The following is a 26,606-nucleotide window of genomic DNA, read 5'->3' as shown; positions in this document are numbered from 1 at the left end:
GTTGGCTGGGCTGGCGCGTTGTTGGCCCTGCAGGGCTGCTGGGTGAGCCTGGGCTGTTGGGCATGATGGTTTCGATTTCCTGGTTCGGCGTGGTGTCGTTGATCCTTTGGGTGTGTGTTGTGGGCTCTCAAAAGGTGGTGTCTGCTGTGGGTTGTTCAGGGAAGTCTGTGAACCGCAGCCTCGTTTGGTCCAGGTGCTTTCTGCAAATTTGTCCATTGTCTAGTTTGACTACAAACACCCTATTCCCTTCGTTAGCTATCACCGTGCCTGCGATCCAGTTGGGACCATGTCCATAGTTTAGTACACCGGGTCATTCAGATCAATTTCCCGTGACACAGTGGTGCGGCCATTGTTTACATTTTGTTGCTGCCGCCTACTCTCCCAACTGATCATGCAGGTTGGGGTGAACCAGCGAGAGTCCGGTTTTAAGTGTCCTTTTCATGAGTAGCTCAGCTGGGGACACCCCTGTGAGCGAGTTGAGCAGTACTCGGGGCAGGCAGGTTTGGAGTGAGCCTTCTGTGACTCGTTTAAGGCTCTGTTTGATGGTTTGTACTGCCCGCTCTGTCTGCCCATTGGAGGCTGGTTTAAACGGGGCCGAGGTGTCATGTTTGATCCCATTGTGGATCATGAATTCTTTAAATTCGGCACTAGTGAAACATGGCCCATTGTCACTGACCAGTATGTCAGGCAGGCCGTGGGTGGCAAACATGGCCCTCAGGCTTTCAATGGTGACGGTGCTTCCCGACATTATTTCATATTCAATCCATTTTGAAAAAGCATCCACCACCACCACCAGGAACATTTTATCGAGAAACGGCCCGCAGAGTCGACATGGATCCTCGACCATGGTCTGGAGGGCCAGGACCACAAACTTAGTGGTGCCTCTCTGGGCGCGTTGCTCAACTGAGCACACATGCTGCATTGCCATACACAGGACTCTTAAGTCAGAGTCGATACCGGGCCATCACACGTGGGATCTGGCTATCGCTTTCATCATTACTATACCCGGGTGTGTGCTGTGGAGATCCGAGATGACCGTCTCCCTGCCCTTTTTGGGTAGCACTACGCGGTTACCCCACAACAGGCAGTCTGTCTGAATGGATCGCTCGTCCTTTCGCCGCTGGAATGGCTTGATTAGCTCTTGCATTTCAACGGGGATGCTGGCCCAGCTCCCATGCAGTACACAGTTTTTTTTTTTTACTCGGACAGCAGAGGATCTTGGCTGGTCCAAGTCCTAATCTGGCAGTCTGTGACAGGTGATTTATCATTTTCAAACAAGTCTGCAGGCTGTGCCATTTCCACCCCCGTGGTGGGCAATGGTAGCCGACAGAGCATCCGCACAGTTCTCGGTGCCTGGCCTGTGGCAGATGGTATAGTTGTACGCTGATAGCGTGAGTGCCCACCTTTGTATGCGGGCTGAGGCATTAGTATTTATCCCCTTGTTTTCAGAGAACAGGGATATGAAGGGCTTGTGGTCGGTTTCCAGTTCAAATTTGAGGCCAAACAGGTACTGATGTATTTTCTTTACCCCGAATACACATGCTAATGCCTCTTTCTCAATCGTGCTGCAGGCCCTCTCAGCTTTAGATAAGCTCCTGGAGGCATAGGCGACAGGTTGCAACTTCCCCGCAACATTAGCTTGTTGTAATACACACCCGACTCCATACGACGACGCATCACATGCTCGAACAAGTCTTTTACACAGTTTATACAATACAAGCAGCTTGTTGGAGCATAAAATGTTTCTGGCTTTCTCAAAAGCAATTACTTGTTTTTTTTCCCCCATACCCAGTTCTCACCTTTACTCAATAACACATGTAGAGGCTCTAAAAGGGTACTTAACCCTGGTAGAAAGTTACCAAAATAGCAGAGGAGTCCCAGGAACGACCGCAGCTCCGTGACGTTCTGTGGCCTGGACGCATTCCTGATAGCCTCTGTCTTGGCGTCTGGGCTGAACGCCGTCCGCCGTGATCTTTCTCCCCAAAAACTCCACTTCTGTTGCTATGAAGACGCATTTCGACCTCTTCAGCTGCAGCCCGACGCGATCCAGTCGCTGGAGGACCTCCTCCAGGTTTTGCAGGTGCTCAATTGTGTCCCGACCCGTGACCAATATGTCGTCCTGAAAAACCACCGTGCATGGTAGCGACTTGAGTAGACTCTCCATGTTTCTCTGGAAGATCGCTACAGCCGACCGAATTCCAAACGGGCATCTGTTGTAGATGAACAGTCCCTTGTGCGTGTTGATGCAGGTGAGGCCCTTCGAAGACTCCTCCAGCTCCTGTGTCATGTAGGCCGAAGTCAGGTCGAGCTTGGTGAATGTCTTGCCTCCTGCCAGCGTCGCAAATAGGTCGTCTGCTTTGGGTAGCGGGTATTGGTCCTGTCACGAGAAATGGTTAATAGTTACTTTATAATCGCTGCAAATCCTGACCGTGCCATCACTTTTGAGTACTGGAATAATTGGGCTGGCCCACTCGCTGAATTCCACTGGGGATATGATGCCCTCGCGTTGCAGCCTGTCCAGCTCGATTTCCACACACTCCCTCATCATGTGAGGTACCGCTCACACCTTGTGGTGAATGGGTCTTGCCTCTGGGACCAAGTGGATCCGCACCTTCGCCCTGGAAAAGTTTCCAATGCCTGACTCAAAGGGACGGAAATTTGTTCAGAATCTGGGTACATGAGGCCTCATCGACATGTGACCGCGCTCGGATGTCATCCCAGTTCCAGCGGATTTTGCCCAGCCAGCTCCTTCCAAGCAGTGGGGCCATCGCCCGGGACAATCCAGAGTGACAGTTCGTGCACCATGCCCTTGTAGGTGACCTTGACCATGGCGCTGCCCAGGTTAGCAATGAGCTCTTCGGTGTACGTTCTCAGTTTCGTGTGGATGGGGCTCAGGGCTGGTCTGAGTGCCTTGTTGCACCACAGTCTCTCAAACATCTTTTTACTCGTGATGGATTGGCTGGCGCCAGTGTCCATGGCTACGGGTAAGCCATTCAATTTTACATTTCGCATTATAGGTGGACATTTCATCGAAAATGTGTGCACCTCGTTTAATTCAGCATCTGCCTCCTCCTGAGGCTCAAAATTGCTTTGATCCACCATGGACTGATCTTCCTCTGCCACGTGGTGGTTAGCAGGTTTTGCAGAGCTTGCAGCTTGTCTGCACGCTCGTTGGAGGTGCCCCATTGTTCCACAGCTCTTGCAAACATACCCTTTGAAGCGGCATGAATCGACTGAATGGAAACCTCCACAACACCGACAAGGTGTGAATTTCCTTAGATTCATCCTTTGTTGCAGACTCTGGATCATCTGGGTCACCTGAGGCCTGTTGGCAGTTGCAGACTCGTGGTTTCTGTCCTGTACATTTCTGCTTGCAAACACAGTTCCAGTTAATTTATGAACATTGCTAGCATTTGTATGCTGAGAGATTTGTTTGGTGTTATCACTGGTGGACATAAATGCCGGTGCTATCGCAATGGCCTTACTGAGGGTCGGTGTCTCTACAATCAAAAGTTTTCGTAGGATGGTCTCGTGGCCAATGCCCAGTACAAAAAAGTCTCTGAGCATTTGCTCCAGGTAACCATCAAACTCACGGTCCTGCAAGTCGCCTTAGCTCGGCGACGTAGCTCGCCACTTCCTGACCTTCAGATCGCTGGCACGTGTAGAACCGATACCTTGCCATCAGCGCGCTCTCCCTCTGGTTAAGATGCTCTCGAACCAGTGTACACAGCTTCTCATACGACTTATCTGTGGGTTTAACCGGAGCCAGAAGATTCTTCATGAGGATGTAGGTTGGTTCCCCGCAAACCATGAGGAGGACCGCTCTCCTTTTTGCAGCGCGTCCTTCTCCGTCCAGCTCGTTGGCTACAAAGTACTGGTCTAGCCGTTCGACATCAGCTTCCCAGTCCTCACCCTCCGAGAACTTCTCCAGGATTTCCACAGTTTGCTGCATCTTTGCGTTGGATTCGTATACTCGTCGCCAGTTATTGTGTTCCTAACACATGAGACTGCATGCAGGGAGGTTAAATTAACAGTGACCTCAGTCTTTATTAAGACACTCGAGTGAGGAACAGACTTATATACAGTGCTCTCAAAGGATGCTGGGATCCCATGGGACTTCAGGGGATGCACTCCCTGGTGGTGGAACATGGGAGCGCATGCTTTACAGATACACAACATGGACTATGCACAGCAGGCACCTCAAAACATTGGAGAAGTACCACCAATGCTACCTCTGCAAGATCCTGCAAATCCATCGGCAGGATCGGCGCACCGACATCTGTATTCTCTCTTTCAGGCCAACACCCCCAGCATCGAAGCATTGACCACGCTCAATCAGCTCCAATGGATGGGCCATATCGTCCGCATGCCCGTACTAGACTTCCAAAACAAGCGCTCTATTCGGAGCTCCGACATCGCAAGCAAGGCCCAGGTGGGCAGAGAAAGTGCTTCAAGGATACTCTCAAAGCCTCCCTGAGAAAGCGAAATATCCCCACCAACACCTGGTATACCCTGGCCCAAGACCGCTCAAAATGGAGGAGAAGGCACCGAACGGGCTTGACTTTTCACCTCGCATCGCTCATATATTCCCATGTATCGTCCAAAACGGTCATCTGTCGCCCATTTTGAACAAAAAATGGTAACTCGGGCCTCAGCATCGCCGGAAAATTAAGCCCCCACGTTCCGGCTCACTTCGCCGGGCTGATCGCTCGCCGAGGATCGCTGTATAATAATTGCTTTTCCCGGGCTTTCCTGACCGAACTGGGCACTACGTAGACCATTTTGGATTTCGGAGGAAGGGCGAAGGCAGCTAAAAAACTCAAGCTAAGATATGAGAGTTATTTAAATGACTTTTATAGATAGATCCACTCAGATTTATACTTATATTTAATTGTACAATAGCTTAGTCGATTAGGCATTGTTTACTGAAAAGTGCATTTATAGCAAGTGAAAATAATTATTGATAATGGGGGGCCTATGCTTTCTGTGCCATTACTCGTAACTGCTCACATGCTGGTTTCTGAAAGGATCAATCGAAGAGGTGGCAGAGTTATGCGTAGACCAAGGAGGTGAGCGTACAGCCGACGAAGGTACAAAGAAATGCAATCTTACCTCAACTTGTCTGAAAACACGTGTCTTAGGAGGCTGTGCTTCCAGAAGGAGGTAATTCCCCTTGACTTGCCATCTCAAGGGGTATCTGCAGCCTTCCAGCACCATCAGAACCACACTGCTGTTGAGGTGAAGATTACTGCGGCACTATCCTTCTACGCTTCGGGATCCATTCAGGCTTCAGCTGGCGACATCTGCTGTATCTCGCAGCACGCCACAGACTGCTCCATTCAGCAGGTGACTGAAGCCCTTTACACTCGCAGGATGGACTTTATAAGCTTCCCTATGACCAGGGAGGGCTTTGGGTTTCTCGACTAGCGATCTTCTCCAAGGTGCAGGGAGCAATAGACTGCACGTACATTGTCCTTAAAGCCCCTCTACAGAACGCGGAGGTGTTTCGTAACAGAAAGGGATTCCACTCCCTGAATGTGCAGCTTGTCAACCATAAGCAAATAATCATGACAGTAAATGCTACATTTCCTGGCAGCATCCATGATAAGGACATCCTATGTGAGAGTGTTATCCCTGACCTATTTGTTAATCAGCCAGAAGGTCACAGTTGGATGCTGGGTTATTAGGGATATGGCCTTGCCAGCTGGCTGATGACCCCACTGTGTAATCCCGTACTGAAGCAGAGAAATGTTACAACAAAAGCCACATAGCGACACGCAACATCGTCAAAGACAAATGGGAGTCCTAGAGCAGTGATTCAGATGCCTGGACCATGCTGGTGGCAGCCTATAGTACCACCCTGATCAGGTCGCTGTATTTATTGTGGTGTGTTGCATGCTGCATAACCTAGCTATAAGGAGAGGACAACTAATGCCAGATGGGGCTGCAGGGGAGACGGGAGAGCCAGCTGGCGAGGAGCAAGAGGAGGCGGAAGAGGAGGCTGGTGAGGACCCCCGGGGAGGCCAATCAACCTGGCGATCTTGCCATGGTTCCCCCCCCCCCCCCCCCCCCCCCCCCCCAAAGAAGACCAATACCCCGTGGCAGTTACGGTAGGCTGCTTAGCTGTTAGTCAGCAGCTCATTTATGAACGCTTTGCATGAACTTACTTTGGGGATAGTCACATTTACATTTGCAGTTAAACAAAAGTTGCATTTGTGTTGTTATGTTTTGGCCTTGCCTGCAATGGCCTGGCCTTTATTGTACAACATTTGCATTAATGCTTAACTTAAGTAATAAGAGAATGCACAATTGTTAAATTCAGTATTTCCACCGAATTTTAAATTTTATCAACACCCTCCCTCTCTCCCCTTTCTCCCCCCCCCCCCCAACAACAACGAACGTACATAACTATAAAAAAATTTAACATTGCAAAAACAACCCCCCCCCCCTCCCTACCTGCGGCCGCGTTTCCCTCCAGGTCCTTTACCACCCCGTGTTTTAACACCACCCACCCGTTTTCGTTCCGGCAGATCGTGATGATGCTGGCGTGCAGCAGGTGACAGCAAGACTTCCTGCCGTGTTGGAGGTCTTGGAGTGGAAGACGAAGCTGGCTGTTCGTCTTCCGAGTCGAGAGGAAGTGTATCCTCCGTACTCACTTGAGGGCTCGGGGTTGTACTCAGACCCAACTTTGGGGTGCAGCGCCGTGTTCAGCCAGCAGCGCATGCCGAAGGGCATTGATTGCGGCAGTCTGCTCTCGCATCCCCTCCAGTGTCTGCCGTGCTAACTGCACTTGCATAGCAGACACCTGGGAAAAGGTAGACGCAAACTGAGGGAACCCCTGGAGAAGCTCGCGACCTATCGTGACTGTCTCTGAGCACAGGGAGATCAAGCCCTCCAACTGACCATCCGAGGGAGACGATTGTTGACCTTGCTGACCCGGCCTCCGTAGGGTTGGCGTGCGCCTTGGCGGTGCCGGCTGCACACTGCTTGGTCCCGGTGCCTCGTCTATCTCGAGTGAGATGACTGCAGGTTCCCCCCCCCCCCCCAGCTGTCTGCTGTAGCTGGTGCACCTCCTCCTCCTTGAGGTCAGTGGTGGCGATAGTGTTGTCTAGCTCGTCCTCTTCCTCTTGCTCCTCAGCAGGTGCTGGTTGCACCTCGACCAGCGCCTCAGGTTGATCTTAGAAACACATGTTCTAATAAGCTCTGTAATAAGGGCATAACAGTGCACATTAACGAGAGATGTTACATATCAATACATTTCACTACCCCAGAAAGCTATAGCAGCTGCATCCTCTGCTTCCTATGCAAAAAGGCTGCATGCATGACATGACATGACATCATTCGTATATTGCATTATAATTACAGGACATTATATTACTCACAAGACGCATAGCTGGGCTCCGCCAGACCATCGGTGGTGGCCGAATGGTTTTGGTGGCCCACGACCACGGTTGCACGCTCCGAGGTCTGTCAGCAGTTGAAGCTGAGCAGAGCCCCCCCCCCCATATCCCGGTGCGCCTCTGCTCAGCCCTATTGATTAATTTCTTCTGCAAACGAGAAAAGAGTATAGCATAAGCTAATTGACTAGGGAGTATCATGGAGTCACAACAATTTAAAACGTTACATGCAATAGCTTAACACATACATCTCTCTATACTGCAGCAGCCAGAGTGAAGCTCCCTCCACACTCCCAGGGCATCTGCAGCATGGGGTTCCATACAGAGTAAAGCTCCCTCCACATTGTCCCATACATAGTCCAAGGTTCAGAGCCCTGTCCGGATCTTAACATGTAATTTATGTAAAACATTTATGAATAAACAAATTAAATTCAATACAGGAGATTCATTATTATAATTCAAATTTGCATTAGTACAATATAAAATGCAACTTACTCTTGCTGCAGCTACCAAGCTGTTCTAGCGTTTCCGGAACTGGTCCGACCCCCCTCGCCTCATGGGGTGCGGAGGACATCACTGCAGCAATCTCCGCCTAAATTTTTCTATAAACTCGAGGTGGGGGTTTCCCGTGCGCACCCCGAGTCAGATAGCCCCACCGGGAATGGACCTCTTTGACTAGGGCCTCATTGGCCTCATTGCTAAAGGCATCATGATGCATTTCTGACATTTTAAGCTATATTATAACGTGTAAATATTGCAAAGTATTTCATATCTTTAAAGCACTTTTAAACTCTGTAAAACTTCTCTCCTCCAATTCACTGCCTTCTCCTCTCCTCTCTCTCTATCTCTCTCTCTCTCTCTCTCTCTCTCTCTCTCTCTCTCTCTCTCTCTCTCTCTCTCTCTTTCTCCCCCCCCCCCCCCCCTTCTGCGTATGTGTGGATGACCCCTGACTTCCCGAAACTTGGGAAAACCAGTCCAGAAAAAAAATTGCATGCGCAGTCGGCTGTTGCTTGGGAAGCTTTGGCCTTCCACATTGCTGGCCGTTTGATGGGTGAACGTTGCATTGCTCACATTTCACATCGCTGGCCTATCGCCGAGTGGAAAATTAGTATCCAAGAAATGGGCTATGTCCCAGCGATCAGTAAGGCTGAGACATCGTACATCACTGATCCATCGCCCATTTACCAAGTGCAAACAGCGGAAGGAGCGCACGGCAACCCAAGTACCCCACCCATGTGTCCCTCCCACCTGTGATAGAGACTGTGGGTCCCGCATTGTACTTCAGTCACCTGAGAACTCCTATTAGTATGGAACCAAGTCTTCCTCAACTCCGAGAGACTGCCGAAGAAGAAGAAGTACAGCTGGGTGTCATCAGCGTACATGTGGAAACTGATGCTGTGTTTTTGGATGATGTTGCCAAGGGGCAGCATATAAATGAGAAATAGGAGGGAGAAAGGGATAGATCCTTGGGGGACACCACAGTTAACGGTGTGGGAAGTGAAGCCATTGATTTTCTGGCTATGATTAGAAAAGAATGGAACCAGGCAAGTGCAGAACACCCAGCTGGAGGATGTTGGAGATGCATTGGAGGAGGATGGTGTGGTCAATCGTGTCAAAGGCTGCAGACAGATTGAGAAGGACTAGGAAGAATAACTTACCTTTGTCACAGTTACAAAGGATATCAGTTGTGACTTTGAGTGCTATTTCGGTACTGTGGCAAGGGCGGAAACTGATTGGAGAGATTCAAAAATGGAGTTGCGGAAAAGTTGGGCACGGATTTGGGAGGCGATAACACGTTCAAAGACTTGAGAGGATGGGGTGGTAGTTTGCGAGGCTAGTGGGATCTAGATTTGTTATTTTGAGGAAAGGGGTGATGACGGCAGATTTGAAGGAGAGGGGGACAGTACCCGAGGAGAGCGAACCATGAACGATATCAGCTAACATGGGAGCCAGAAAAGGAAGTTTGGTGGTCAGCAGTTTAGTGGGAATCAGGTCGAAGGGGCAGGAAGTGGGTCTCGTGGACAAGATGAGCTTGGAGAGGTCAAAGCGGGAGATCGGAGAGAAACTGGAGAAAGATGCAAGGCTAGGTCAGGGGGGAACCTTGGAGGAAGTTTGACCAAGTGAGTTAGGGGAAGGAAAGGAAGTGGCAGAGGCAGCTGATCGGATGGTCTCAATCATAGAGGCAAAAGTCCATGAGCTCCTCGCACTTGTTGTGGGAAAGGGGTTTACGAAGATGGTTCAGAGAATAGTAGAAAAGAAAGGCTTACATTTATATAGCGCCTTTCACGACCACCGGACATCTCAAAGCGTTTTACAGCCAATGAAACACTTTTGGATTGTGGTCACTGGTGTAATGTGTGTTATTTTTGCATTCCAGAATGACCCTGGAATAGTGAGCAGTTTTGGCAGACAAGAGTAGGACCCGATGTTTTATGTGGTCCAGTTGGATCTGACAGTGATTGGCTAAACCAGTTATCTGCCATGTCCATTCAAGTCTGTGTCTCTTGGACTTGAGGGAGCGAAGGTGAGGGTCGTACCAGGAAGAACGCCAGAGTGAGAGAGAGTAATGGTTTTAATAGGGACTAGGGCATCAAAGGTGGTGGTGAGGGTGTAGTTGAGCAGATCGGTGGCTGCAGAAATGTCATGGTGAATGGAGGACCAAGGGCGGAACAGTGGGATTTCGTAAGTGCACTTGTAAGAGTTTTTTCCAGGGGCGACACAGAAGGAAGTAGGATTGGGTGCGGAAAGGGGGATGTGGAGGGAGAGCAATACAAGGAAGTGGTCAGAGATGGCCTTGTCTGTAATTAACACAGTGGGAATAACAAGACCACGAGTGATGGCAAGGTCAAGGGGAAGGCCGTGAATATGGGTTGGGGAGTTAACACGGAGATTGAGAGGATAGAAGAGTAGTGAACTCCGAGAAGAGAGAGAGAGCATGATGAATTAAGATGGAGGTTGAAATCACCGAGGAGAATTTGCTCGGGGCAGAGGGAGGAAAGCAGTGAAGATATGTGATAATTTTTATCGTCCTTTGGTAGGCGGAAGAGAATGAGAATTTTAAGTGAGAGTGGTGTAAAAAGGTCAGATGCTCAAACGAGGAGAAAGTGACAGAGGAGTAGGGGGACAGACCAAGGTGTGATTTGGTGATCAGAGCCATGGCAGTCTGGGCAAGGCAAGTGGTGGAAGGTATAACCAGGTGGGAAGGCTTCATTTAAGGATAAGGTGTCATCACCCCTCTGCTAAGTTTCCATCAGGGCCATGATATCAATGCAATCATTGACGATAAGCTCATGGATGGCAAGGGGCTTGTTCGCAAGTGAACGGACATTCTTCAGGGAGATGCGTAGAGGGTCATTGATGGCTGATCCACAGTCAGCGCTTGGAGGGGTAAGTTGGACAGGGAGGAGATTTGCAAGATTAGCCCCCCGTTAGTGAGGAAGTACAATAGGACAGTTGGGGTGTGTGTGAGGAGACAACGACGAGTGCCATGGCGGTTCCTTCTGAGGAATTCAAAAGAGGCACAGAGGGAAGCTGTGGACTTATCCAAAGGAGTCAAGCCTGGGATGATGGCAGGTGAGTTGGAAGGTCGAAGAGTAATGTAGGGTTGGGGAAGGGATTTGGGAGGGCAGAGTATCCAAGAGGGGAGAGATGAAAGGCGGCATGGCGACAGGAGACACGGTCAGGAAGGGATAGAGAGAGAAGAAAAAGGAGGGGGGGGGAAAGTGGAAATAGAAGTAAATGGCGCGGGTCCGGAGCGGCAACCAAAAATGCGCATGCAAATGGACACTGAAAAGCTCCAGTTACATCGGCCTGGTTATGTAGGAATTATAGGGGTGCGTATTTTCTGGGCGTAATAGCGAATCGATTGATGACAGTACCAAGGAGTCCAGAGTTAGTTGGAGTTTCCGTGCAGGGAAAAAGTTGACGATGGTGAGATGGAGTCTGCATGGAGCATCGACTAACAGTTGTCCAAGTTCGGAGACCGATGTACCAGGCAAGAGAATTCCAGAAGCTATTTGAAGGGTAGAGAATTGAAGGTTGGGAAGTTATTGCCGTGGTGATGAGAATCGATTGCAGTGCAGTAAGATGACCATGAAGTTGGAGGTCCCCCTAAATCAGAAGCAGAGGAGTAAATGTGAAACCAGTGACCAACAAAGCAAAAAAAAACACAGTAGAACGAGTCACCCAGCTCAGCAGCGAAACAGCCATAGTGGGGAAGATATATTTGACACAGCAAATGAGTCTCGCTGTGTAGTCCAGTGCAGAAGCATAGTCTTGATGTCCAGAGAAGTCCAGGAATTCAGAAACCAAATTTGAGAAGCAGAGAGCAGGGGAGGGTTTAAAACCATTAACTTGTAGTTGGTGATAAAATGCACCAAGGAGCTAGGAGAACTTGACCAGTGGAAGCTAGGAGATTTGGGAGAGGATGGCTGGAGATTCCCATGGATAGAAGTGAAGAGCTCCTTATAGAACTGCCCGTCTACATAGAAACATAGAAAATAGGTGCAGGAGTAGGCCATTCGGCCCTTTGAGTCTGCACCGCCGTTCAATGAGTTCATGGCTGAACATGCAACCTCAGTACCCCATTCCTGCTTTCTCGCCATACCCCTTGATCCCCCTAGTAGTAAGGACTATATCTAACTCCTTTTTGAATATATTTAGTGAATTGGCCTCAACAACTTTGTGGTAGAGAATTCCACAGGTTCACCACTCTCTGGGTGAAGAAGTTTCTACTCATCTCAGTCCTAAATGGCTTACCCCTTATCCTTAGACTGTGACCCCTGATTCTGGACTTCCCCAACATTGGGAACATTCTTCCTGCATCTAACCTGTCTAAACCCGTCAGAATTTTAAACGTTTCTATGAGATCCCCTCTCATTCTTCTGAACTCCAGTGAATACAAGCCCAGTTGATCCAGTCTTTCTTGATCTGTCAGTCCCGCCATCCCGGGAATCAGTCTGGTGAACCTTCGCTGCACTCCCTCAATAGCAAGAATGTCCTTCCTCAAGTTAGGAGACCAAAACTGTACACAATACTCCAGGAGTGGCCTCACCAAGGCCCTGTACAACTGTAGCAATACCTCCCTGCCCCTGTACTCAAATCCCCTTGCTATGAAGGCCAACATGCCATTTGCTTTCTTAACCGCCTGCTGTACCTGCATGCCAACCTTCAATGACTGATGTACCATGACACCCAGGTCTCGTTGCACCTCCCCTTTTCCTAATCTGTCACCATTCAGAAAATAGTCTGTCTCTCTTTTTACCACCAAAGTGGATAACCTCACATTTATCCACATTATACTTCATCTGTCATGCATTTGCCCACTCACCTAACCTATCCAAGTCACTCTGCAGCCTCATAGATCCTCCTCGCAGCTCACACTGCCACCCAACTTAGTGTCATCCGCAAATTTGGAGATACTACATTTAATCCCCTCGTCTAAATCATTAATGTACAATGTAAACAGCTGGAGCCCCAGCACAGAACCTTGCAGTACCCCACTAGTCACTGCCTGCCATTCTGAAAAGTACCCATTTATTCCTACTCTTACTCTTTGCTTCCTGTCTGACAACCAGTTCTCAATCCATGTCAGCACACTACCCCCAATCCCATGTGCTTTAACTGTGCACATTAATCTCTTTTGTGTGGGACCTTGTCGAAAGCCTTCTGAAAGTCCAAATATACCACATCAACTGGTTCTCCCTTGTCCCCACTCTACTGGAAACATCCTCAAAAAATTCCAGAAGATTTGTCAAGCATCTTCCCTTTTACAAATCCATGCTGACTTGGACCTATCATGTCACTTCTTTCCAAATGCGCTGCTATGACATCCTTAATAATTGATTGCATCATTTTACCCACTACTGATGTCAGGCTGACTGGTCTATAATTCCCTGTTTTCTCTCTCCCTCCTTTTTTAAAAAGTGGGGTTACATTGGCTACCCTCCACTCGATAGGAACTGATCCAGAGTCTATGGAATGTTGGAAAATGACTCTCAATGCATCCGCTATTTCCAAGGCCACCTCCTTAAGTACTCTGGGATGCAGTCCATCAGCCCCTGGGGATTTATCGGCCTTCAATCCCATCAATTTCCCCAACACAATTTCCCGACTAATAAGGATTTCCCTCAGTTCCTCCTCCTTACTAGACCCTCTGACCCCTTTTATATCCGGAAGGTTGTTTGTGTCTTCCTTAGTGAATACCGAACCAAAGTACTTGTTCAATTGGTCTGCCATTTCTTTGTTCCCCGTTATGACTTCCCCTGATTCTGACTGCAGGGGACCTACGTTTGTCTTTACTAACCTTTTTCTCTTTACATATCTATCGAAACTTTTGCAGTCCGTCTTAATGTTCCCTGCAAGCTTCCTCTCGTACTCTTATTTTCCCTGCCCTAATCAAACCCTTTGTCCTCCTCTGCTGAGTTCTAAATTTCTCCCAGTCCCCAGGTTCACTGCTATTTCTGGCCAATTTGTATGCCACTTCCTTGGCTTTAATACTATACCTGATTTCCCTTGATAGCCACGGTTGAGCCATCTTCCCTTTTTTATTTTTACGCCAGACAGGGATGTACAATTGTTGTAGTTCATCCATGCGGTCTCTAAATGTCTGCCATTGCCCATCCACAGTCAACCCCTTAAGTATAATTCGCCAATCTATCCTTGCCAATTCACACCTCATACCTTCTAAGTTACCCTTCTTTAAGTTCTGGACCATGGTCTCTGAATTAACTGTTTCATTCTCCATCCTAATGTAGAATTCCACCATATTATGGTCACTCTTCCCCAAGGGGCCTCGCACAACGAGATTGCTAATTAATCCTCTCTCATTACACAACACCCAGTCGAAGATGGCCTCCCCCCTAGTTGGTTCCTCGACATATTGGTCTAGAAAACCATCCCTTATGCACTCCAGGAAATCCTCCTCCACCATATTGCTTCCAGTTTGGTTAGCCCAATCTATATGCATATTAAAGTCACCCATGATAACTGCTACACCTTTATTGCATGCACCCCTAATTTCCTGTTTGATGCCCTCCCCAACATCACTACTACTATTTGGAGGTCTGTACACAACTCCCACTAATGTTTTTTGCCCTTTGGTGTTCTGCAGCTCTACCCATATAGATTCCACATCATCCAAGCTAACTATTGCATTAATCTCCTCTTTAACCAGCAATGCTACCTCACCTCCTTTTCCTTTTATTCTATCCTTCCTGAATGTTGAATACCCATGGATGTTGAGTTCCCAGCCCTGATCATCCTGGAGCCACGTCTCCGTAATCCCAATCACATCATATCCGTTAAAATCTATTTGCACAGTTAGTTCATCCACCTTATTACGGATACTCCTTGCATTAAGACACAAAGCCTTCAGGCTTGTTTTTTTAACATCCTTTGTCCTTTTTGAATTATAATGTAGTGTGGCCCTTTTTGTTTCTTGCCTTTGTTTACTCGGCCTTCCACTATTTTTTACCTTTCTACCATCTGTTTCTGACTCCATAATTACTTCGCCCTATCTCGCTGCATAGGTTCCCATCCCCCTGCCATATTAGTTTAAACACTCCCGAACTGTATTAGCAAATGTTACCCCTTGGATATCAGTTCCAGTCCTGCCCAAGTGCAGACCGGCCCTTTTGTACTGGTTCCAATGTCCCAGGAATTTGAATCCCTCCCTCTTGCACCACTGCTCAAGCCACGTATTTATTCTAACTATCCTGCTCCCTCTACTCTGATTAGCACGTGGCACTGGTAGCAATCCAGAGATTACTACCTTTGAGGTCCTACTTTTTAATTTAACTCCTCGCTCCCTAAATTCAGCTTGTCGGACCTCTTCCCGCTTCTTACCTATATCGTTGGTACCTACATGTACCACGACAATTGGCTGTTCACACTCCCTCTCCAGAATGCTCTGCAGCCGCTCCGAGACATCCTTGACCCTTGCACCAGGGAGGCAACATACCATCCTGGAGTGTCGGTTGCGGCCGCAGAAACTCCTATCTATTCCCCTGACAGTAGGGTCCCCTATCACTTTAGCTCTCCCACTCTTTTTCCCACCCTGCTGTGCAGCAGAGCCAGCCACGGTGCCATGAACTTGGCTGCTGCTGCCCTCCCCTGATGAGTCATCCTCCTCAACAGTACCCAAAGCGGTGTATCTGTTTTGCAGGGGGATGACCGCAGGGGACCCCTGCACTACCTTCCTTGCACTGCTCTTCCTGCTGGTCTTCCATTCTCTAGCTGGCTGTGGACCCTTCACCTGCGGTAAGACCAACTCGCTACACATGCTACTCACATCATTCTCAGCATCGTGGATGCTCCAGAGTAAATCCACCCTCGGCTCCAACTCCACAACGCGGTCTGTTAGGAGCTGGAGGCGGATACACTTCCCGCACACGTAGTCGTCCGGGACACCGGAAGAGTCCCTGAGTTCCCACATGGTACAGGACCGAGCTCTCCTCTGTCATGACTTAACCTTTCGATTAACTTAAATTGGCAACAACAATGCTAAAGTTTACTCACTGTTATAGAAGAGAAAAACGAAAAGCTACTTACCAATCACTTACCCACTTGGCCTCTCGCCGACCCCGGACTCGCGTCTCTCCACGCACCTCCCGACGCCTCTCGCGGCCTTTTGTAGGCCTCTCGCCGACCCCGGACTCGCGTCTCTCCACGCACCTCCCGACGCCTCTCGCGGCCTTTTGTAGGCCTCGAGAGGCGTCTAGTGGTAGCCATCTTGCCCAAGACGAGTTCTGTTGAAGGGTCGCACGTGAAGTGTTGGCTTTTCTTTCTCCTTTCAGGTGCTGATTGCCCTGGTATTCATTTCTAGCATTTTCTGTTTTGATTATGATTTTAGCATTTTACCTTCTTTTTAAATCTCTTGGCTATTTTGACAGTCGCATCCTGTCAGCAAGCATGAGATGATTTGTACAAAGCACCCTTCTATCTATGGTAAAGTGCTTGTTCCACCATTGAACTCGCAATGTGAAGCCACAAGCATGAACATAAGAACATAAGAACTTAAGAAATAGGAACAGGAGTAGACTATTTGGCCCCTGAAACCTGCTCTACCATTCAGTGAGATCATGGCTGATCTTCTACCTCAATTCCACTTGCCAGCACTATCCTCGTATCCATTGATTCCCTTAATATCCAAAACTCTTATCGATCTGTCCTTAATGTACTCGACGACTGAGCCCTCTGGGGTAGAGAATTCCAAAGATTAACAACCCTCATGAGTGAAACATAGAAACATAGAAAATAGGTGCAGGAGTAGGCCATTCGGCCCTTCGAGCCTGCACCACCATTCAATAAGATCATGGCTGATCATTCACCTCAGTATCCCTTTCCTGTTTTCTCTCCATACCCCTTGATCCCTTTAGCCATAAGGGCCATATCTAACTCTTCAATATAGCTAACGAACTGGCATCAACAACTCTCTGCTGGAGAGAATTCCACAGGTTCACAATTCTCTGAGTGAAGAAGTTTCTCTTCATCTCGGTCCTAAATGGCTTACCCCTTATCCTATGTCCCCTGGTTCTGGACTTCCCCAACATCGAGGACATTCTTCCGACATCTAACCTGCCCAGTCTCGTCAGAATTTTATATGTTCCTATGAGATCCCCCCTCATTCTTCTAAACTCCAGTGAATACAGGCCCATTTGATCCAATCTCTCCTCGTATGTACATAAGAACATAAGAACATAAGAATTAGGAACAGGAGTAGGCCATCTAGCCCCTCGAGCCTGCTCCGCCATTCAACAAGATCATGGCTGATCTGGCCGTGGACTCAGCTCCCCATAACCCTTAATTCCCTTATTGATTAAAAATTTATCTATCTGTGATTTGAATACATTCAATGAGCTAACCTCAACTGCTTCCTTGGGCAGAGAATTCCACAGATTCACAACCCTCTGGGAGAAGAAATTCCTTCTCAACTCGGTTTTAAATTGGCTCCCCCGTATTTTGAGGCTGTGCCCCCTAGTTCCAGTCTCCCCAACCAGTGGAAACAACCTCTGTGCCTCTATCTTGTCTATCTCTGTCATTATTTTAAATGTTTCTATAAGATCACCCCTCATCCTTCTGAACTCCAACGAGTAAAGACCCAGTCTACTCAATCTATCATCATAAGGTAACCCCCTCAACTCCGGAATCAGCCTAGTGAATTGTCTCTGTACCCCCTCCAAAGCCAGTATATCCTTCCTTAAGTAAGGTGACCAAAACTGCACACAGTACTCCAGGTGCGGCCTCACCAATACCCTATACAGTTGCAGAAGGACCGCCCTGCTTTTGTACTCCATCCCTCTCGCAATGAAGGCCAACATTCCATTCGCTTTCCTGATTACCTACTGCACCTGCAAACTAACTTTTTGGGATTCGTGCACAAGGACCCCCAGGTCCCTCTGCATCTCAGCATGTTGTAATTTCTCCCCATTCAAATAATATTACCTTTTCCTGTTTTTTTTTTCCCAAGGTGGATGACCTCACACTTTCCGACATTGTATTCCATCTGCCAAACCTTAGCCCATTCGCTTAACCTAACTAAATCTCTTTGCAGCCTCTCTATCCTCTACACAACCCGCTTTCCCACTAATCTTTGTGTCATCTGCAAATTTTGTTACACTACACTCTGTCCCCTCTTCCAGGACATCTATGTACTTTGTAAACAGTTGTGGTCCCAGCACCGATCCCTGTGGCATACCACTAACCACTGATTTCCATCGGTACACCTCTATCCACCATGCTCGTTATATCCTCAAAGAATTCCAGTAAATTAGTTAAACGTGATTTCCCCTTCATGAATCCATGCTGCGTCTGCTTGATTGCACTATTCCTATCTAGATGTCCCGCTATTTCTTCCTTAATAGTTTCAAGCATTTTCCCCACTACAGATGTTAAACTAACCGGCCTATAGTTACCTGCCTTTTGTCTGCCCCCTTTTTTGAACAGAGTCGTTACATTAGCTGCTTTCTAATCCGCTGGTACCTCCCCAGAGTCCAGAAAATTTTGGTAGATTATAACGAATGCATCTGCTATAACTTCCGCCATCTCTTTTAATACCCTGGGATGCATTTCATCAGGACCAGGGGACTTGTCTACCTTGAGTCCCATTAGCCTGTCCAGCACTACCCCTCCTAGTGATTGTCTCCAGGTCCTCCCTTCCCACATTCCTGTGACCAGCAATTTCTGGCATGGTTTCTGTGCCTTCCACTGTGAAGACCGAAGCAAAATAATTGTTTAAGGTCTCAGCCATTTCCACATTTCTCATTATTAAATCCCCCTTCTCATCTTCTAAGGGACCAACATTTACTTTAGTCACTCTTCCGTTTTATATATCTGTAAAAGCTTTTACTATCCGTTTTTATGATTTGTGCAAGTTTACTTTCGTAATCTATCTTTCCTTTATTGCTTTCTTGGTCATTCTTTGCTGTCGTTTAAAATTTTCCCAATCTTCTATTTTCCCACTAACCTTGGCCACCTTATACGCATTGGTTTTTAATTTGATACTCCTTTATTTCCTTGGTTATCCACGGCTGGTTATCCCTTCTCTTACCGCCCTTCTTTTTCATTGGAATACATTTTTGTTGAGCACTATGAAAGAGCTCCTTAAAAGTCCTCCACTGTTCCTCAATTGTGCCACCATTTAGTCTGTTTCCAGTCTACTTTAGCCAACTCTGCCCTCATCCCACTGTCGTCCCCTTTGTTTAAGCATAGTACGCTCGTTTGAGACACTACTTCCTCACCCTCAATCTGTATTACAAATTCAACCATACTGTGATCATTCATTCCTAGTCAGTCCTGCCATCCCGGAAATCAGTCTGGGAATCAGTGAAGACATTTCTGCTCATTTCAGTCCTAAATGGCTGATCCCTTATACTGAGACTGTGACCCCTGGTTCTAGACTCCCCAGCCAGGGGAAACATCCTCGTACTCCTTGCATCTACCTTGTCGAGCTCTAATAATTTTGTAAGTTTCAATGAGATCACCTCTCATTCTTCTAAACTCTAGAGAATCGAGGCCTAGTCTGCTCAATCTCTCCTTGTAGGACAATACCCCCCCCTCCCCCCCCTGCATCCCAGGAATCAGACTGGTGAATCTTCGTAGCACTCCCTCTATGGCAAGTATAACCTTCCTTCGACCATGTATTCCGCTCCAATAAGGCTTCAGGTACTTGCTATTGGCACAAAGGCTTGATCAACTGGTTTCAGTTTGTGGGGGAGGAGGGAAATAATGTAGATGATGAAGCAGCATTGTTGTAGACGAGTGACTAGGGTTAGGATCGACATTGCTTCCCGTCATAACTGATTTATGGGAAAGTGAACGAACAATTTAGATTTATAGAAAGAGTTATCGATTAGGGGAAATGTCTGTTCAAAGAGACAGTGGAGATGAATAATAATAGCAGATTCAAGAAGGGGCTAGATAAATAGGGCTCAATTTTCCCCAAAGCTGTTTTTTGGTGTACTTGAAGAGTTCCACCCATTTTTTGGGGGCCCAAATATGCCAAAAACAACCATCTAAGTTTCCCCGTTTGAATTCTTCATTTTGGCGCTGCCTGGCCTGTCGTTTAGTTTATGGGGTGGAGCCCAAAATCTGTGCAAAAAAAGGATCGGGTTGCCATGGTAACCAGGGACACAATGCGGGCTGAGGCTGGAAAGTGACACATACAGCCAGCTCACAGCAACCTGCACAAGCACATTACACATTGCAGTAACTTACCTCCATTAAATTATTCAAGTATAATAACAAAGTTTATCTCATCCCCCTTCCTTCTGATGCTGGCCTCCTGGTCCTTGCTCCTATCCCAGGCCTCCTAGTCCTCACACTTATCCCTGGCCAAATGTCCTCCCGATGTTGGTCCCTGCACTTAATCCTGGCCGAATGGCCTCCCTGTCCCTGCACCTATCCCAGGCTAAACAGCCTCCTCCCTCCTGGTCCCCGCACCTAACTATGCCCGACAGGCTTCTTTTCCCCCCTCGCCCCTCTCCCCATCCCTCTATCCCACTCTCTCACCCCTCTGCTGCTGCTGTCCGGGAATCTGCTGCACTGATTTACTTCTCTGCGCCGATTTTCTTAATTCACCACAACGTTTTTCCACAGAGGCCAGAATTGGAATAAATCGGAGCTGGCCAAACTTGCTCAAATGGCCCGAATTGGCGCGGGTGGCAGGTTACGCCCCCTATGACACAAAAAAAAACTGACACAAAAAAAAACTAACCTAAAAAAAATCATATCTAACTGAGTTACACTGGCGCACATTGATTGGAGAAACTTGTATTTCTTTTATCTTAGGCCGAAAAAAAGCAGCGCAAATTACTGGGGAAAATTGAGCCCTTAGATTGATATGTCATTAACTGCTTCCAGGCGCCTTTTATGGCTGATGCAAATTTCCATATTGACCTTTATTTACTCAATACTGATATTGTTACATTTTAAATATTATTTGGCAGCTGGCTGGGCAACCAGGGCGCAAGTGTTTGAAGCTGTAACACAAGTAAAATATGAATGTAATTTATAAACAGCTATATAATTGTTTTTGTATGCTTTGATCTGCAGGAATTCCAATAAGGACAACCTTGGATAACTCCACCACTGTGCAGTATGCAGGCCTGTTCCATCAACTTGCCATGAAAGCCCGAAGCACTGTCCGAGATATTGACCCACAGAATGACTTGACCTTCTTACGGGTCCGATCGAAAAAACATGAGATAATGGTTGCACCAGGTAAAACTATTTGACTGAAGGAGCGAAATAGATTCATTCCTTGATGGGTGGCAATCCAAATAATTCCAAGGCACAAAGTCTTTATGCCTGTTGAAAACCAAAGTTAATAGTTACAGCTTTTAAAGCTTCAGGAAAATATCAACGCATCTTTGTGAAGGACACACTCTCTATTAACCACAGGGTCCTTCCATTGCTGGTCTAGCCTTGTACAGCCAAGTTAAATTTAGTTTAAAAAATGCTTGAAGCTTTACTTTGAAGGCTGACAAAAGTTTTAATGCCAAGAAAGAGTTCTGTTATAAAAGCAAGGCATTTGCCAGAAGTTTGTTTTTAACCAAATGCACTTGCGGAAGTCACAGAACCCTTGTAGCTACTGATGCACTACTCTCATTTCTTACAACTATTTTGTCCCTCTTTATGCTTGGGCATGGTTACCTAGGGGTTGTAATGTTGGACAAACAACCCAGAGGTTGTGAATTTAAAGTAGTGAAACCAAATTCAATCAACTTGGCAATTTGCCAGCTGGCACCAGAAAAATGACTAATGACAGATTATCCTAAAAACCCAAGTGGTTCACGAATGTCCTTCAGGGAAGAGAACCTACCAGCCCTGCTTGGTTTGGCCTACATGCAACTCCACCTCCACGCTCCGTAATTGACTCGGCAACAAAGGATAGGCAGTAAATACTGTCTTGCCAGTGTTGCTCAAATCCCAAGAGCAAATTTTAAAAAATTGTTTCTATTCCCAGGCTGAGAGCAGGTGATGAGCTCCTGGGTCTCTGCCAATTGCCCACTGATGCCAGCTACTTTGGTGTGCAGGAGGGGGTCCTGGAATGACTTGCCTTCTGATTTTCCACTTTTTGGAGAAATATTGATCCGACACATGTGCTGAATTCACCATCAGAGGGAATCAACATCAGATATGCTGTGTAATTAACTGAATGCAAACCTATTTCTCACCACTCTGCTTACAGTGTGTTTGCCTGAGACTGCCACATCTAGTCACAGAATGATGAATGTGACTGGATATACTTTCATTCTATATTGATTCTCCCTCCTCCACATGTCTTTGTTCCTACTAATGAATTTTCCAGGAGGTGGCCTAAGAGCTATATTCATTGTCCCAGCTTGATTCAAAACAGATACCAAGTTACAGAGTTAGGTTAAAATGTTAGCTCTATGATCCAGTCACCGAATGATGTAAAAGTACTTTCAAATACTTCTGATCAATCAGTTTGGAAATCGATAACTTGATTCTCTACAATGCAGTATGCAAATACCAATTTCAAAACAATTGGCATGGGTAGTATTGGAGCACCAGTGTGAAATGTGGGTAGAGGATAGAGCTTCTGCATACAATTCCTTGATAGCTGGCTTTAAGCAGTATTGGCACAGATTTGGGAGCAGTTTGGGCGCAAATAACAAGGGCTCCAGAGACCACAGCAAGAAAGGGATAAAATTAGTTTTCTTTAAAAGAGGAGATATAAGGATCTTCAAAACAGAAAATATTTTACGTTATTCCATCTGTGTTGCATCTCGGTGATAAATCATTATCCCTGGTCTTTGATACTGTGCCATAAAGTATTATATTGTGGGCTGAAATTATTTGTAGGAGCTTAATACTTTTTTCTTGCTGACGAGGTGGGATAGTGCTCAGGGTGACCTATTAAAATTGGTTGCCTCTTGTTCTATCTAATATTTATTACATATTTTTGTAAGCATAATATATGCTGTGTGAGTAACTTCAGAATATTCATAAAGCCAAGAAGGAAAATCTTGACTCATTATGACTTCAACACTGCACTCATGAGGTACTGGACCTTGGTTACTCATGGAATAAATTGTGTATTAGTTTCTTATTTAGCATGCTCTACATATGCTGCCATTTATCAAATTATCAGCACTGACTTTTTTTATTCACCATCGAAGAAACTGACTGCAGTATGGTCACCAGACTCATTTAACAGATTTGGTGCCAATGGGGGAAAAATTGGACTTAGACCAGCATGCTTCAGTGGTGTGTCATACTTTAAATTCATCACTTCAAATTATGTCCACCACTAGTGACCGAGCTGCAACAACCAGGGCTACACCTTTGTGTAATGAGGCTCAAATTGTTTTCTGCATATAACACTCTCTTTTGTGGGGTACAGTTTAAGCATGAACATTTCACACAGCCGCCATCATTTTACCCAAATCACAGTAGAATTGGGGGGAGGGGGTGCAAATAAAATGTTGCATCATGAAAACATGTCGCAACCAGCTTTATTCTGACATTCTAAAATCAACACTGTTCCTTTACCAAGGAGTTTCTGCAGAACAAAGTAGCTTGAAAGGACATTGTCTCCTTGTACACTTTCTCCCTCCTGCAAGTTTATCTGTGTCTGTAAATCTCCCGTAATTAATAATGCCACAGAAATTGTGAAATATGCTGAAAACTTATGAATTTAATTTAAGAAAGGCATTAAATATTTTCTGCAAATCATGATACCAATGTTTGAGGTGCAACAATGAATGGAAGTATTGATTTGTGCTGCTGACAGCAGTGTTTAATTTTGTCATTGTTTGTCTCGATAATTTTAGTGACCGGAGATATCGACTGTTTCATTTCAAGTCGATTTCCTTCAAGTTTAAGGAAAAACTTTAACATCATCCATCATGAATTCACTTCTTTGTTTAAAGCATTGACAATTGCACAAGATTGTGTATTCAGCATGGCTATAGAATGATACATGGAATTTTTTGTTATCACAAGTGAACCTGCTGTGGAGTTACTCACGATGAGTCAGAGGTTGAGGTATTTTATAAGTCTGGTCCTGAAAGTAACATTCCCTCATATTTCCAGTAAAGATTCCACCACTCCCTGCCAGGGTCTGTCTCACCCTCCCACTACTTAAATAAGGTTAGGAGTTTTTACATTAGAAACAGATAATTGTGGATACCTGAGATTGACTGGAAGAATAATCGGGGTTTGCACAGAAGCACAAACTGCAAGAATAGCTTATAAGAACATAAGCAGGAGTAGACCATTCGGCCCCTTGAGCCTGCTCCGCTATTCAATAAGATCATGACTGATCTTCTACCTCAACTCCACTTTCCCGCACTACCCCCATAATCCCTTGATTCTTTTAATATTCAAAAATCTATCGCTCTGTCTTGAATATACTCAATGACTGAACCACCACAGCCCTCTGGGGTAGAGAATTCCAAGGATTCACCACCCTCTGAGTGAAGACATTTCTCCTCATCTCAGTCTTAAATGGCTGACCCCTTATTCTAAGACTCTGACCTCTGGTTCTAGACTCCCCAACCAGGAGAAATATCCTCCCTGCATCTACCCTGTCGAGCCCTGTAAGAATTTTGTATGTTGTATAACAGTCAGCTGACACTCAAGTTTAGTTTATGTTTTGAAATCTTTATTCCTGGTACCTGTTCAGACTAATAAAATAGTGTTTCAGTTTAACATGGGGATTTTCTGTGCTTCTTGAGTCTGCTCTTGTTCTAACAGCAGTTGTCACTATGGAAGCCAGCCATGTCTGTACCTAGTGTCCTTTAAAACACAATGAAATTCACACTGGGTGGTTAATAAGTATGAAGAGAAACAATCTGTAGTTGGTTAAGACAAAAATCTATGTCTGGTTCAGATGAGTACTGAATGTTTGATGTAAGAGGTCTGCAATGTGTTCAGTGAAGACCACCATAGCTTTGTACCTGCAAATAGAATGGTTCTCAAACATGTTTTTCAAATTGGAAGAAAAATTATAATTTGCAATGACACAATCTGATGAGATGTTGGAGCTTAATCTCTTTTACTTTTCAAATAGAAAGTATTGAACATTTAAAATGTGGAAATTATTATAGAAATTAATTGTACAGCTGGAAGAAAGAAACCTTTTTGTGTTCTATTCTTGAGTTTTGTGCTTTTTATTTCCTTTACAGATAAAGAATACCTTCTAATTGTCATCCAGAATCCAAGTGAATGAATTCAGAGAGCATACTGAAAGGCACCAAGATAAATATTCAGCTGTTAAAGACTATCAATATAACCTTAAATAAGTTAATAGTGAAAAGTGAATTTGCAACAGTATGACGGACCAGTCATGGTTTTGAATAAAACATTAACTAATACTGAATTTTGTTTCTTAACACACTTCATTAAAAAAAATGACGACGTGCAACTCATTTTTGTTTTCCTTTCTTTGTGCCATCATTATTTCAGTAGTGAATTTGATCGCAGATGTGGTCCTCTTGTCTATGGCATGCAACTTCCTTCCCTTGATTCGCTGACCAGAATTTGTAGAGATGTAGGGTTTCTTTGCAAAGTAATTTTAGTGCCAGAATACAAGTGCCAATTGGAATTGAGAAGACATTTTAAAATCTGAATGTGAGCTGTTTATTTGCACACATCAAAATCTCAGTCATTAATTATGATGGGTTTAATAATTAGTATGGCAACATTTTTTTAAATTACTAGGTAATTCGAAACATTTAATTTTAAATTTTTTGTCTGCCATTCCTTAACTGAGGTGAGGACAAGTTACTGATGAGAAAAAAAAAAAGACTATTTTTATATAGCGCCTTTCACGACCACCGGACGTCCCAAAGCGCTTTGCTCCGAATGAATTACTTTCGAAGTGGTCGTCACTGTTGTAATGCAGGAAACGCAGCAGCCAATTTACGCACAGCAAGTTCCCACAAACAGCAATGTGATAATGACCAAATAATCTTTTTATGTCATAAGAACATAATAAATAGGAGGAGAATTAGGCCATCTGGCCTCTCGAGCCTGCTCCGCCATTCAATAAGATCATGGCTGATCAGATCTTTGCCTCAACTCCACTACCCTGCCCTCTCCCCATAACCCTTGACTCCCTTATCTCTCACAAATCCGTCTGCCTCCACCTTAAATATATTAACTAACCCATCCTTCCCAGCTCTCTCGGGTAGAGAATTCCAAAGACTCACGACCCTCAGAAGAAATTCCTCCTCGTTTCCATTTTAAATGGGCGACCCCTTATTCTGTTCTAGATTCCACTACAAGAGGAAACATCCCCTCTACATCTACCCTGTCAAGCCCCCTCGTAATCGTATAAGCTTCAATAAGATCATCTCTCTTCTAAACTCCAATGAGTTTAGGCTCAACCTTTCTTCATATGACAGCCCCTTCATCTCAGGAATCAACTTCGTGAATGTTCTCTGAACTGCCACCAATGCAAGTATTTCCTGCCTTAAATAATACTGTACGCAGTACTCCAGGTCTGGTCTCACTAACGCCCTGTACTGGCCCAGCAGGGCTTCCTTATTTTTATACTCCATCCCCTTTGCAATAAAGGCCGACGTTACATTTGCTTTCCTTATTACCTGCTATACATGCATGCTAACTTTGTGAGTTTCGTGTACAAGGTCTCCCAGATCCCTCTAACGGAGCATTTTGTAATTTCTCTCTCAAATAATTTTCTTCTTTTTCTCACCAAAGTGGGATAACTTCTTCTTT

The 26,606-nt window shown here is 45.9% G+C and overlaps 1 protein-coding gene across 1 annotated transcript in view; it reads left to right on the top strand.

Moving 5' to 3' along the window:
• LOC139278981 (dynein light chain roadblock-type 2) overlaps positions 1–25,294 on the top strand; it is a 61,895-nt gene extending 36,601 nt beyond the window's left edge. Inside the window, exons 3-4 of the mRNA XM_070898279.1 lie at positions 20,949–21,116; positions 25,052–25,294. Of these exons, the coding sequence (XP_070754380.1) occupies positions 20,949–21,116; positions 25,052–25,095 (212 nt within the window). The 3' untranslated portion in view covers positions 25,096–25,294. The remainder of the gene's footprint in view (positions 1–20,948; positions 21,117–25,051) is intronic.
• The last annotated feature ends 1,312 nt before the right edge of the window (positions 25,295–26,606 follow it).

Source organism: Pristiophorus japonicus, chromosome 13 (genome assembly GCF_044704955.1).
Source record: "Pristiophorus japonicus isolate sPriJap1 chromosome 13, sPriJap1.hap1, whole genome shotgun sequence".
NCBI lineage: Eukaryota > Metazoa > Chordata > Chondrichthyes > Pristiophoridae > Pristiophorus > Pristiophorus japonicus.
The sequence above is the reverse complement of the archived record's forward strand: the minus strand, read 5'-3'. Positions and strand labels throughout refer to the sequence as shown.